General features: G+C 42.8%; 1 protein-coding gene across 1 annotated transcript in view; it reads right to left on the reverse strand.

Moving 5' to 3' along the window:
* The window catches only part of ANKRD27 (ankyrin repeat domain 27), a 133,332-nt gene that overhangs the window by 30,283 nt on the left and 88,404 nt on the right, over positions 1 to 14,645 (reverse strand). The window contains 4 exon segments of the mRNA XM_030204404.1: positions 88 to 207; positions 1,804 to 2,001; positions 10,576 to 10,698; positions 14,434 to 14,478. Coding sequence (XP_030060264.1) covers positions 88 to 207; positions 1,804 to 2,001; positions 10,576 to 10,698; positions 14,434 to 14,478 — 486 coding nt within the window.

The following is a 14,645-nucleotide window of genomic DNA, read 5'->3' on the forward strand; positions in this document are numbered from 1 at the left end:
ACACAAAGAAATAATCTATTCAATGCATAAAGAATGCACTGAACAGAAAACACATTTTCAAATTAATCTGATTAGATGTAACCTTACCTCTAGTAACAATGCAGCAGCTTTAAGATGACCATTCATACAAGCGAAAATTAAAGGAGTGTTTCCACTTGTGTCTTTTTTGTTCTGGTTAGCATTGCAATCTATTAGATACTTTACCACCTAGGAGAAAAACTTTATTTGAACTTAAGAATCCTTTTGACAACTCAGTTGTATATCAACATGCTAAAACCATCAGACACTGTATTACACTAAGTTTAATCTACACTGACATTTTTTAAAACTTTAATTGAAATACATTACTCTGAATCAGGGGGTCTCAAACCAGTCTACTACTACTATTTAACATTTCTAAAGCGCTACTAGGGTTACGCAGCGCTGTACAGTTAAACATAAAAGGACACACCTAACCAGAGTGGTTTTAAGGATACTCATGTTGAATATGGATGAGGTATTTGCATGCACTTGCTTCATTGTGAATGACAACTATGAAATCTGTCTCATGCATATTTCATGTGGATATTCTGAAACCCAGACTGGCTAGAGAACCTCTGCTCTAAATTAATCTTACAAAAGTCCTTTTCTTTAACTAAAAGTCAGCTAGGCTGAAATTTTCCGTGCAGGGTTAGAACACTATCTGCCCAAAAAGGATAAAGTACATTTTGTTAAAGTTCTTATCTTTTGTCATTCATAGGCTTTCTTCTTAGGGAATGTGTAACCACATTATAACCCTCCCCCCTCACACCCTATCACAGTGTTATTGTCAAAGTGCAATACTCCCTCACACTCGGTGGAGTGCTGCAGCACAACTATGAAAGAAAGAACTATTTTGGCACAAGCCAACCCCGACATTTAAAAATGTATTTTAAGTTTCTCTAGTACTATGTTTTGGAGTCATGCACCATTCTGTGCTGACTAAACTGAGGCACTTATTTTAAAAATAAAGGCAGATCATCAGAAAAGAATTAATCAAGCTACAGTGAAAACAGAGGAGCTTATCAACTTTCACTCTCATATTTGATGCTACTTTACGACCGATCCCTCTCTCCCACTAACCCCCAGCTGCTGCCACCTTATTCCTCAAGGCAGATTACCCCTTCCCTCCACAGCAGACTCTTCTAGCCCACAATAAATCAGGTTTTTCCATTACTGGGATATTCTTTGAAGATCTAGAATGGGCTCCAACTGATTCCTCTTCAGGATTACTTCTGGCCTCATTACATACACCTTTCCATATCAAACCAATACCACCACACACTGTTGTCATCTGTTCTTCAAATAAACTCACACATGCCTACGTACATCCTTTTCCTACCATCCCTCTCTGTCTCCTTTTTACATCTTAAATTCCCTATGTATCCATTTCTAACTTAAGATGCTAACATACTAGTCTACTTGGACCAGAATACTCCAATTCACTAAATTTCTTGCCGTCTTTCCTCTTTCCTTCCCTGTTATCTCTATCTTTGGCATTAATTTCTCCGCCAACCTCTGACCCCTTTATTGTCTACTTATGACAGCTTTGCACCTTTTATTCTTTTCCACTGGATCAACCATTTAATTGCTACATTCAGATAAATCTTGCCTTTCTTCTTCTCTATAATTCTCTCTCATTTCCTTTCATCTGAATTGTTTCCCCTTTCCCTACTTATTGTTGATCATTATTTCTGTGTGTGTAAAATGTCTGTGCCTTTTTTGGCACCCTACACAAAGGCACCAATACACCAACACTTTGATGTCTTAATGAGTGATGATTACCTGATCATTCCCATTTTGGCAGGCTAGGTGAAGAGGCACTGCACGGGTTGCACTCTTTGCACCAACATCAGCACCATGTTTCAAGAACAGGGAGACAAGAACAGAATGACCATGTAGTGCAGCAATGTGTAAAGGTGTCAACCCCTCCTGGTTGGTAACATCTATTTTAAGTCCATTAGCTGGAATTCTGGTAAATTTCTGTGAGGGAAGGAAAAAAAATATGTTATTTCTGCACAATAAAATTAGAACTAGTAGTTGGCAGCAGGGGCGTATCTGCGTGGGGCCTCAGGGGCCTGGGCCCCCGCAGATTTTGCCCTGGACCCCCCTACCGCCATCAACCCTCCCCCGCTGCCGTTCTTACTTTTGCTGGCGGGGGACCCCAACCCCCGCCAGCCGAGGTCTGCTTCCACCTGCCGCTGCCTTCAAAACTTCTTCTTCAGCCGGCGGGGGACCCCAAACCCCCGCCAGCCGCCCCGCGCTGTTTAAAATTCATCTTCGGCCTCCGTGGCCGTGCTGCTGGGATAGGCGGCGCTGTTGAAATCCACTTCGGAGTCTGACGTCGTTGTACGTTGTACGTGCTGCGACGTCAGACTCCGAAGTGGATTTCAACAGCGCCGCCTATCCCAGCAGCACGGCCACGGAGGCCGAAGATGAATTTTAAACAGCGCGGGGCGGCTGGCGGGGGTTTGGGGTCCCCCGCCGGCTGAAGAAGAAGTTTTGAAGGCAGCGGCAGGTGGAAGCAGACCTCGGCTGGCGGGGGTTGGGGTCCCCCGCCAGCAAAAGTAAGAACGGCAGCGGGGGAGGGTTGGCGGCGGGAGGGGGGTGGAGAGACTAAGTCATTGGTGGCGGTGGGGGCTCGGCGGTGGGGGCGGCGGCGGCGGCGGCGGGGGGGGGCGCGCTAAAATGTGCCCCCTCTCTCTGGCTCTGGCCCCCCCTACCGCCGGAGTCCAGATACGCCCCTGGTTGGCAGTTGCCTATTTTAGGTCAAATGTTGTAGACGATAAGGACAAAGCTATCAAAGTTGCACTGCAGTGCATTTCTGCTGGCTGAAAAAAAAAATCTATTTTAAGCTGAAACATAAGGGTCTTTTCTTCAAAGCAGGACAGCTAAGCGCATTACTTGAATAAAGATTTATGTATAAATAGGGTGAAGCATCTGCATAGTGAAGGGGAATTATAATAAAGCTAGGATACAAGATCATAGCAGTTGAGCAGGTAAAACAGTCTCAGACAAGGTTGGTTTTTTTTATTTTTTTAAATACTTTCACCATAATTATATTTTAATGGGTCATAAAATCCTCCATTAAGAAAGGCGATTTAAACACTACTTTAGTTCGCTTGCAAACTAACCTCTGGCAATTCCTTCCTCTCCCCACTAATCACAGCCCAGAACGTAAAAACATTTAAGGCAGCTCTAATACTAAGATTTTGAAAAATTATTCCATGCCACTAACGGTATGTAACAGAGATTTATATGAGATGCCAAAAGATGGATCATAAAATGCTATAAAATATGTCTGCATAGCTTGTGCCTAAGAAAAAATGTTCTTACCTACTAATTGTCTTTTGAGTACTATTAGACCAGTCCAGAATAAATGTCCTTCTACAGCAGATGGAGACAGAACAATGATCTGAGAACTGCTACCCTATACAGGGTCCATGCAGCTCCAACCAGCTCAATATTTTCTGTAACTAAACTTATGTAGCCAACATTTCCTTATGACCTTTCCCCGGGGGGGGGGGGGGGGGGGGGGGAGCCCTTGGAGGACAACTGAATGTGCCAACATATATACACAGAAAGGGGAAGGAAGAAAGAAAGAAAAAAAACCTATTCACAACAACCATTTGCTGACTTCAGGGCAGACTTCTGGACTAGTCAGAGAAAGAAAATTAGCAGGTAAGGAAGTCTTTTCTTTCTATTAATCTACCAGACCAGTACATAACGAATGGGATGTAACAAAGCACCCTAGTAAAATGAGTGAGATCTAACCACTCTTTCTCTGAGCACTCCTATACTATAGGCTGCATCCTCTGTGGTGAGCTCATCAAACCTGCAGTGCTTAGAAAAGGAGTGCAGGAGTCAGAGGAGAATGAAAGTTTCGAGAGGGAGGCCTGCCATACCACTCAGTTTGAGAAGCCATCCTCTGGACCATCAGGTAGCACCCAATCATCATCCTTGCATGACTACCCAGGAGGAAAAAAAAAAAGACACTGCTGCCTGAGAAGAGGCTAGAGAGGAGTCTGGAGAAAGCTGAAAGAGGGAGGCCTGCTGTCTACTCTGGGATGCCATTCTCCAGACCATGTTGATATCATCCTTTCATAACTACCCAGGAGGATTAAAGCTCCTTTACAGCCACAGTGGAGCCTTTCTGAGCTATGGAGAGATATTGGTATGGTGAGAAACATTTTTGTTTTTGGTATTCTTGTGGTTTAATTTTTCACTTACCCATTTTACAGTAAAGGAGGGGGCATCTGGTCCCCAGTTGATGGCCATATGGACAAACACCTACAGATATTGTCAGCTATGGGAGAGTCTGTGGCCTTAAGCCCAGATTCCTCTATTGCTTCTGGGCAATTGAGATCTGGGAGAGGTTTCACCATGCCCCTACCAACAGCTTCCATTATTTCTCCCCAAGGGCAGTCCCACACTGGTTTGCTTGTGAAGGGAAATTTGACTCTCCTGGGATCTCCAGTTTCATCAAGTTCCCCTGGTTGTTTCTGCTGTGACTTGTTCCTTAAGTGAAGTAACTGCTAAGTTTGAAAAGCAGTAACTCGTACAGAAAACTTTCTAGCGTCAACCATTGCTCGAAGTGCTCAATTCCAAGAACAGAGAAATTGTAAGATATAAATACATTTCTAAGATGGATATGAGAATAGGGAAACTTGAACTACAAGTTTCTACTTTAATTCCCAAGACTCCAGTTGCTTTTAAAGACAGTTTAACCTTACACAGCAAGGTTGAGAATTTAAATAATCAATAAGAGTAAAAACTCTTAATTCATTAAATTTTCCACCGATTCATTTATTGTCTACAGAAATATTGTTTTGTAGTTACCTGGATGAAGTGTTACTTTTACCCAATGATCAGCAATTATTAATTTCTAATATTTCTCTTATTATTTTCCATCAGGGGCATAGCCAGCTCTCCAATTTTGGGGGTTGGGGGGTTGGTGGGGTGGCGGCAGCAACATCCGGCGGGGACGAGCAGGGATGGGTCGCATTTCTGTCCCCGTGCAACTCTCTAGTCTAAAGCTCCTGGAAGAGAAGGGCCTTCTAGTTCAGAGACTTCTGCAAAAGGAGAACCTTGCTTGCTGCTGTATTGCATCGTGGCCTTTGAATGGGCAAGGCTGATGTTTTTGGTCCTAAGGAGGCCACTATCAATTTTAACATCATTTGGTTTTGCCACAGCTCCACACACCACCCCCAAGGTGATCGTGGTGGTGGGCTGTGGCAGCCCTTTGCAAGTAAGGAATCTGGATACACCTATTCCTGGATGACCAGCTCATCAGAATAAAGTTGAAGGATAAGAACGGGTACTCCACCATACATGTGGTGCAGTTCTTGTAGATTCTGGAATGGGTTATCAACTTGGAAAGAGCAAGCTGGAGTCTTCTCAAGTGCTGGAATACTTGGAGCTTGAAGAGGGGAAAGGTTTTCCTGGCCTAGCAGAGTGTGTTTAAGCTACAGAGTCAAGAAAAGGCATTTGTTGATATCATTAAGCCCTGGGCCTGGGACTAAATGCAGGTTTTTGGGTATATGGTGGCAACATTCAAGCTGGCCCCCTTGGGTATAAGTGCACACGAGACCACTTCAGAGGTTGCTGTTGAAACATTGGTCAGCCCAATTGTAGAGCTACAATATTCATCTTCATTGGACCTTGCAGGCTAGAGCCAGCCTATCATGGTGACTGGATCCCAAGAATCTGGCCAAGGTAGTCGATCTGGAGTCTCCACAGTTGCTGGTAGTCCTGATAGATGCAAGCTTTACTGGGTGACACATGAGCAGTGGGCAGCCGCCAAGGAGACAAGGGTAGTTTGACAAGCATTGCAGGCCTTCAAATTGACAGTCTGGAGCAGGGCCATCAAGGTTCTGTCCTACAATGCCATGGGTGTAGCTTATGTCAACTGTAAAACAGGTACAAGAAGTTCAGCAGACTCCCTTGAGAGCCAGCTGTACTATGCAGCTGGGTTGAGTCGCATCTTTTGGCACTTTTGACAACACACATTGCAGGGATCCCTTAATTCTCAAATGGATTTCATGAGCAGATATACCCTGGACTCCAGTGAGTGGGAGCTATTGGAGGAAGCCTTCTCCTTAATCAGAAACTAGTGGGGCACTCCAATCATGGATTTGATGGTGTCAGAATGGTACCCTGCTTTTTACAGCTGTTGGAAGGAGTAGAGGTCGGCTGCAACAGTTGCAGCAGTAGCCTTGGTTGAGACTTTTCTATTTATTTCCCCCTTGGCACTCACTTGATCATCTTCTGCAAAAGATCACCACACAACTGAGTCTGGTGACAGACCTGGTTTGCCTGTGGGGTCACAGCACGCATTCTCTCAGACTATTACTCCAGCCTCTGTCAACTTTTATAATCTTTTAATCCTTGGCAATTTCAAATTTCAATTCAACTACCCAATCGTTCAACCTATTTTCTATCCTTGATAAAAGACTCAAAATTACAGCAACATGTTTCTGAACCCACCCAGGCAGGCAGATACATACCTCATCTCAAAAAAAGATATAGTGGAATAAGAAAAGGTACCGAGAATGGCAACGAAAATGATAAAGGAGATGGGACAACTTCCCCATGAGGAAAGGCTACAGATCCTCAGCTTGGAGAAGAGAAAGCTGAGGGGAGATATGATAGAGGTCTATAAAACACTGAGTGGAGTGGAATGGGTAGACGTGAATGCTTGTTTACTCTTTACCAAAATACAAGGGCTAGGGAGCACACAGGGAAGCTACTAAGTAGTAAATTTAAAATAAATTGAAGAAAATATTTCTTCATTCCACACGTAATTAAACTCTGGAATTTGATGCCAGAGAATGAGGTAAAAGCAGTTAGCTTTGCAGGGTTTAAAAAATGTTTGGATAATTTCCTAAAAGAAAAGTCCATAAGCCATTAAGATGGACTTGGCAAAATCCATTGCTTATTCTGGATAAGCAACAAATAAAATGTTTTACACTTGGGACCTTGCCAGGTACTTGTGACCTGGATTGGCCACTGCTGGAAACAGGATGCTGGGCTTGATGGACCTTGTCTGTCTGTCTCAGTATGGCAACACATGTCCTTATGATGACCTTGTGCTTACTATTTCCTGACAATAACCTAAATCCTTCTAATTTTTCTTCCTTTTCTCTCTCATGGTCCAATTATCTGCTAATCTCATTTAATCTGGAAATTTCAGTAACAATGAATGAACTGTGTCCCCCTCCACCTCTAAGAAATCTTAGTGCAATTGATCCTTTATCTCTTCCTGCTCTCAACTCCCTTTTTCCATCAAAATTTACTATGCTCCCACTTCCTTGATGCTTTACTATCCGTTAATTCCACCAAGGTGGTGATTCGTTCTCATCAACCCTGGTTCCTGGCCCACAACTATTACATCACCAAGCCCGCAGAGCCAAAAGGCTCTGGAGGCGTCACTATACCCCTTTCACCTTCACTATATGCAGGCAACATATTAACTATTGCTGTAACTTATTGCTAAGAACTTATTCTACTTTAATTGAACCATCTGCCAATACGTGTAAAACGTTTACTTTTTTCACAACTCCAATCAATAGGTGTTAGCTTATCCAATTCCCAAGTCCATCTTCATTAGACCTGGCTAATGCTTTTAGTGCTAAGATTGCTAAACTTCATACCAACTATCTACCTCCAACCAATTCAGGCTCTCCAATCCTCCCATTTTCTCACTCTAAGACTCACTTTCATCCTCTGTGCATGCCATTACCTGGTCATCTTTCAATTTGATTACTCTGGCGACAGTTTCTAAACTACTTGCTACTTCAAACTTACCATGTGTGCTCTCGACCCTTTTCCTTCACGTTGGCTTGCAAAACTAATCTGGTCTTACTCCTTTTGACACTTATCAAAACTAACTTTCCACTGGCACATTCCATGATATTTAGAAAGAGGCTTTGTCTGTTCTCTTCTAAAGAAACGTTCCCTTGATCCCTCAGTGACTGACAATTACCATCCAGTTTCCAATCTGGTCTTTCTTTCCACGTTAAAAAAAAAAAGCCACATTTTTTTTCTAACAGCTTCTGCAATATTGTGAGCAAGCTAATATTTTACATCCTAAACAATCAAGATTCAGATTTGGTCACAGCTCAGAGACTATTATTGCTACTTTGCATAATGACAAACAGTTTGATCACGACAAGATAGCTTTAGCAGTATATTTAGACCTCTTTGTTGCCTTTGATCTTGTAGATCATTCTCTTTTGACATCTAGACTTCTTTCTATTGGCCTCACTGACCACGTTTGATGCTGATTCGCATCCTACCTTCAGGACCGTTCCCTTTAAAGTTGTCTTTCAGTCTTCTATTTCTCCAGGGCTCCGTGCTCTCTCCGTTACTATTTAACATTTTTCTGAGCCCGTTAGCTACACTAGTTCAGGATACTGGGATCTCCACATATTATGCAGATATATTATTAGTCCATACTACAGATTCACTCTTCAAATATTAACCCACTTGTCTATCAATCATTTCTTCAAAAACAGTGGCCATGTGGTTTTTCAACTGCATGCTGCCTCCAACATTACCTTATGATGGCAGGTTCTTCAATTCAGCTTGTTACTTTTCAAGTATCTAGGAGTTTTTCTAGACTCATTTTTCCTTTTCACATCCACATTTTAGAAGTTGTTAAATGTTTCTTTGTCATACATCGGCTATGATCAGTCCCCAATCTTTTGAACTTTTCAGCTCAGTGCACTATTACTTTCCAGACTTTTATTTTAATTTTAATTCTGCTTTAGCTGGCCTACCCCAGATTACTCTTCATCTCCTTCAAACTGTGCAAAATACTATGATCCGAATACTGTGCTATGTCCAGAGATAACCATGTATCTCCACTGCTTTTGCCCCATCACTGGCTTCCCATTCAATTTCGTTTTTAGTTCAAAATTCTTACTTTCACTCACAAAATACTCTATGCTTCCATTCCTTCTTATCTTTCATCACAGATCTGCCATTACAAGCCATCACGACATCTACACTTCAAGAGTTTTCTCTCTTTTTCTGTCCAAACTGTGCATGTCTGGAAAGCACTCACCAGTCTGCATTCTATTATTTTTGGTCCTCATATCTGGAATTCCCTACCTCATGATTTAAGAGCTGAATCTTTATTTACCTAATTTAAATCACAACTTAAGGCTTATTTGTTCAAACAAGCTTTCTCATTAAATATGAAGAGCAGTTTCAGGGAGGGTGCCTGCAGACAACAAAATCTTTTGCACTGTACTATTTATCCACTCCTACCCTAGCTGAGATATATAACCATCTCTCTTAAAGAAAGTTGCACATGAGATCAGTCAGTCACCTTACTTTCTAACTCTTCTTACTCGCTTACCTATGTTACATCTTTGCTTTACCCTTTACTATCAATTAAAATGTTCTATTACATATTGTGTTGACACTGTAAATAGTATATTATGCCATACTTTGTATTATCTGAATATTTTTACTGCTGTAATTGCCCATTGATCATGTTTGATCTATTCTTACTGTACACCGCCTTGAGTGAATTCCTTCAAAAAGGCGGTAAATAAATCCTAACAAACAAATACATTTCTATGCTAACCCTTTTCTTTGCTCAGGACCTTTCAGTCCTGTGACATGCTGGTGTTCCATTCTATTTTTTATGAACCATTTTTAGAATTTTAACATTGCATACTGCTCCGTTAATATACCGTTAAAGTCTCAAATGAACCATTTGTTCTGGACTGATCTAGTAGTCAACTATGAAGAACCCATTTTTCCCCAAAAAGAACAAAGCAAAAATTGACTGCCTTTGCATTTTTGCTTAATAGGATGACAATTCAGTAATTTATTATTAAATGAAAAGTCAGCTTTAATTCCCCAAATGTGATACTTCCACTCTGAAAATCTTATAACAAATCATTAAGACATGAGCCTTTCCTGAAAATCTTACTGCTTTAGAATTTTGATCACTGTAGAGTCTCTAGTAAAAAAAAGTATGAGACTCCCAAGCTGAGGCACACTTAATATGTTCATTTTACAACTACTACTAATTTATAAAGGGCTACTAGACCCACACAGTGTGGTATATGTACACATAAGGGAAAGTCTCTGCTCTGTAAAGCTATCAATCTAGTCAAGACAAGGGAAATGATTAACATATTGAACAGAAGAAAAAAAAAAGGCGGGCTTTTAAGCTCTCTTTAAATAAGGCCAAAGAAGGAGCATGACATATTGAATCAGGAAATCTATTCCATATATAATGACGAAAGGTATAAAAAGAGTCTGGAGTTGTGATGGAGAAAGGCGGCACAGATAAAAGTGACTTACCCGAATAGCAGAGTTCCCAAGGTAGGGTGTAGGGAGAGATAAGAGAGGAGAAATAATGAGGAACTGCAGAATGAATGCACTTGTAGGTAAGAGAAGCCTGAATTGTATGTGGGAACAGATGAGGAACCCAATGACATGAGGGGTTGTATTAGTATATTGGCACTGGCTGAATATAAGCTGTGCAACTCAATTTTGAATAGAATGACATGGGGAGACGAGTAAATCCAACCAAACCTTTTGTGCTGGACCACATTTTGGACATTGGCATAATGGGTGGCAAAACTCCTGCATCCCTGTCTGAGCAATTTCCTCTCCATCATCCAGATCTTCATCCACCCAGTCGAAAAGGTAACGCACCTGTCAGACATTAAGAACGTAACATAAGAACATAAAAGTAGCCATTCTGGGACAGACCAATGGTCCATCTAGCCCAGTATCCTGCTTCCAACAGTGGCCAATCCAGGTCACAAGTACCTGGCAGAAACCCAATTAGTGGTAAGAAATTATCACATATGCTTTCAAATACTAACATTTCATCTATACTGGAGTATATAATACTGAAAGCTGAGCGTGGGTTTGCCATATTTTCATAAATGATTTGATGCATTCAAAATCAATTCAGGGTTTATTTTGTACATTCCAAAGTCATTTATTATCCAGGACTGTGGGACGCTATCAAACGCTTTCTTTTAGTCAATCCATGCTTTTGTTCCATATGCTCCTCTCTTGCCATGATTTTATTAGAGTCTATATGATGATTTATTCAATCTGCATCTATTGCAGTAAACACCTTACAGACTGTAGGTAGACAAGTTATCAGTCTATAATTTTTAGGAATGTTACTTGGATCTCCTCTTGGAAGGAGTGTTGTGCCCATTATCAGCCAATGTGGTGCCAGATCTGGTTGCCTGATAATTGATTCTTGCAGTCTTGGTTATGTCTTGGTGGAGAAATGTTAACTGAGCGAAGAACTGGTCACTCCATCTGGGCCAGGACTTTCAATTTGGGGCTCTTTTTGCACTAAAGGGTCTTTCACCAGAATATTTCTCTCTCAGCTTTAGTTGGTGGAATTTTCATTGTACAGATATTACCAGTTCCCTGTAGGTTTTCTCAAAATAATTTATTTTGATCTCTCTCTCTCTTCTGGTTTCTTCATATCTCTGCAATTTTTGTGCTTCAGCTATTTTTTAATTTATTATTGGAGCATATAAATTTAAGATCTTCATTCGTCAATGCATTCCCTGTTTATCTACACGTGTTTGCGTGTGCATACGTTTGGGGTGGGGCATGGTGTTAGCTGTGAATAGGGTAATTTAGGTGTGGTGTGGCAGTTTATGGGAGGAGGCAGTTTGGGGGGGGGGGGGGGGGGGAGCAGTTTGGAACAGCAGGGAATTCCACTTTTTAAACTGCCTTGCCATAACTGCTACATTTCATTTTAAGTTTCTAAGCTGCAGAACAGGGGACTAGCCAGACACCCAATTTTGAGTGGGCCTGAACCCAAAGTAGGAGGGCATGAGAACCCCACCTCCTGCCTAACATCCCTCCCTCCTGTCGCTTCCCCCCCTGGGCAACCAAGTGTTTCAACTCTCTCTCCCCCCCCCCCCCCCCCCCCCCCAACACCTTTTCAAGCCTTCATTTCTTTACTGGTAGCTAGCATCTCCTACCCTTTGCACACAACAGCCCTGGACCTTCCCTCTGCTCTGGTCTCACCTAGGTGAAAACAAGTTGCATCAGAGGGAAGGCTCAGGGCCGGCAGGAGTCACTGCTCACTACCGGCAAAGAAATGAAGACATTAAAAGGTACGGGGAGGGTGGGGGAGTTTAGACACCAGAACACCTGCAAGGGAGGGGAGGGAGAAATGCCAGGAATCTTCAATTGGTAGGGCTTAGGGGGCCCCACAAGCCATATCAGAGATGCACCACTGCTAGGTGGGCTCAGACTGCTTTTCCCAAAGAAATGCATTGGGCCATTTGTTTTGGGAGGGGGAGGGGAGCAACTTTATTTCTCAAGAACCCTCAGTTCAATTTGGCCCATTTTTTAACTCACTGTGAGACTTGTTTTCACAGCACATGCAAGTCTCAAAATGGGGGAGGGGGGTCCATCTGCCAAAAGTCAAAATTGTGATTTTGGAACAGAAGAACTTGGATGTCCTACACTGCAGTTCGTCCAAATAGCAAGGAGTGTGTTGCTTGAATTTTTTGGGTGTGACTAGGGAGGGCCCAAAATTAGGATACCCAACAATCGAATAGGAAGAAGCATCCAAGTCTAAAAAGGAGAACATTTTTATTTAGACCTGTTTCAATCGCATCCAGGGTATAAAAAGGTGCTCTGATCGAGCAGCTGACCATTACACGGATTAAGGCATGACCCCTCATGAGTCTCCCAGTGGTTGCTGTCCCACCCTCCCTCTCTCTCTCCTGAAATACCAGGCACTAGAACAGCTTTAGGTATTGTGAGCAGTCTGAACAAAGCAGAAAGAAGATCTGAGGAACAGCCTAATGATCAGTGAAGTAGACTGTAAACCAGGGACCCAGGTTCAGTTCCCACTTCAGTTCTCTCTGTTATTCCCTTTAAATATTGAGCCCTCCATATACCTACTGTTCTACAAGCCTGAAGGCTACTGAGGTAGTATACAGTAAGATACAGAGGTATCTCCCTGTTCCTAGAGGGCTCAGCTTTTAAAATAAGAGTTATAGGGGGGATATGAACCCAGGTGCCCTGATTTACAGTCCACTACACTGACCACTAGGTTGCCCCTCTGCTCGGCAAGGATGTCTAGGACAGTGATGGCGAACCTATGGCATGCGTGCATGCGTGCCAGAGAGGGCATGCAGAGCCCTCTCTGTTGGCATGTGCGCCCAGCCACTTTTCCTTCATCCTTCGTGGCCGCTACAAAAAGAAAAAAAAACAAACAAAAAAAACAATCGCGACACTGCAGCCCAGGCAGCCATTGGCTGTTCGGCTCTGCAGCCAGTAGGGGGGTGTCGCCAGCACACACCTTTCACTTACGCCGCGTTCGCTGCCTCGTTCACTGTGTTGTCTCCTCCCACTGTAAGGCTCCTCTCTCCCAAGTCCCGCCCAAGGAAGTTTGCTCCATCTCCAGTCCAGCTCATCTGGACTAAACGTCACGGCGTCGCGTCTTCCTCCCCCTGCGCCAGCATGTCAGTGCGCCTGCCCACTGGTCGTCAGTGCGCCCGCCCACTGGTCATCAGTGCAGCCGCTGCTCTGCAAGTCCCGCCTTCTGCTTCAACTGCAGTGCTGCACTCCACTCCTGCCGAGCCATATACACATTCTCTCCTTTGATACCCCTGGAACTGGGAGGGGGCCTGGAACTCGGAGGGAGGTGGAGGGGGGAAAGGGGAGAGGGGAATGGCACACTGCGATAATTAGATTTCGGGTTTCTGTTTAGGCACTCGGTCTCTGAAAGGTTCGCCATCACTGGTCTAGGATGTCTGTGTGGCCATTTCTGTCAACATTCTGCCAGACAGATGTCCTTGTTCCTGATTTTTGGCACTCATAATTTGAATGTTTTTGTTTGTAAAACTGGAAACCCCAACATATTTCCCGTTTGAAAATGTCCGAGAGATGGATGGGTATTTTTTTGGACTTTATGAAAACATCTCTCCACATCTTCTTACTGCCCATTTTGTTGATTTTTCAGAGAGTTATTTTGCCCCCAGACGCTTGACCCCTTCAGTATAATTCTTTCTAACATCTGCTGAATTGGAAAGAACAAAATGACCAAATAGGTATTCTTCTCAAACTCAGTTCCAAACATGGATGCAGATTTCATGGAGGGGGGGGGGGGGGGGGGGAAGCAGCCCTTGTAATGCTTTGTAAAGCCAAAACTATAATATAAAAGACCATTCTAAATTCTATAAGGCAGCCTTCAGAAAACATTAAAGCAAAAAATAAATACATGCAACCACTCTGCTTCTGGTTATTTTTTAAAAATTAAATAGATATTTTATTTCTTGTGGATAAGAAAGCTGGTTTATTTGCCTTGATGTGGATAGACGTTCTCCAGTTTTGAGGAATTTTTTTTTTTTGGGGGGGGGGGGGGGGGGGGGGAGGTTTAAACTCATAACTTACCATTTCCATATCACCATCTGCAACGGCTCTTAAGAGTTTTTCTACCTGTGTAAAGAGAAGGAAAAAAAAAACGAAGTGTCTCAATGTAAAAATTTTAAAGCAGGTCTTACCTGTAGCAGGTGTTCTCAGAGGACAGCAGACTTTATATTCTCACAAGTGGGTGATGCTGGCCAACTCTGCCCGCTCCGGAATTTACCAAAGTCTAACGAAAG

Source organism: Microcaecilia unicolor, chromosome 5 (genome assembly GCF_901765095.1).
Source record: "Microcaecilia unicolor chromosome 5, aMicUni1.1, whole genome shotgun sequence".
Lineage (NCBI taxonomy): Eukaryota > Metazoa > Chordata > Amphibia > Gymnophiona > Siphonopidae > Microcaecilia > Microcaecilia unicolor.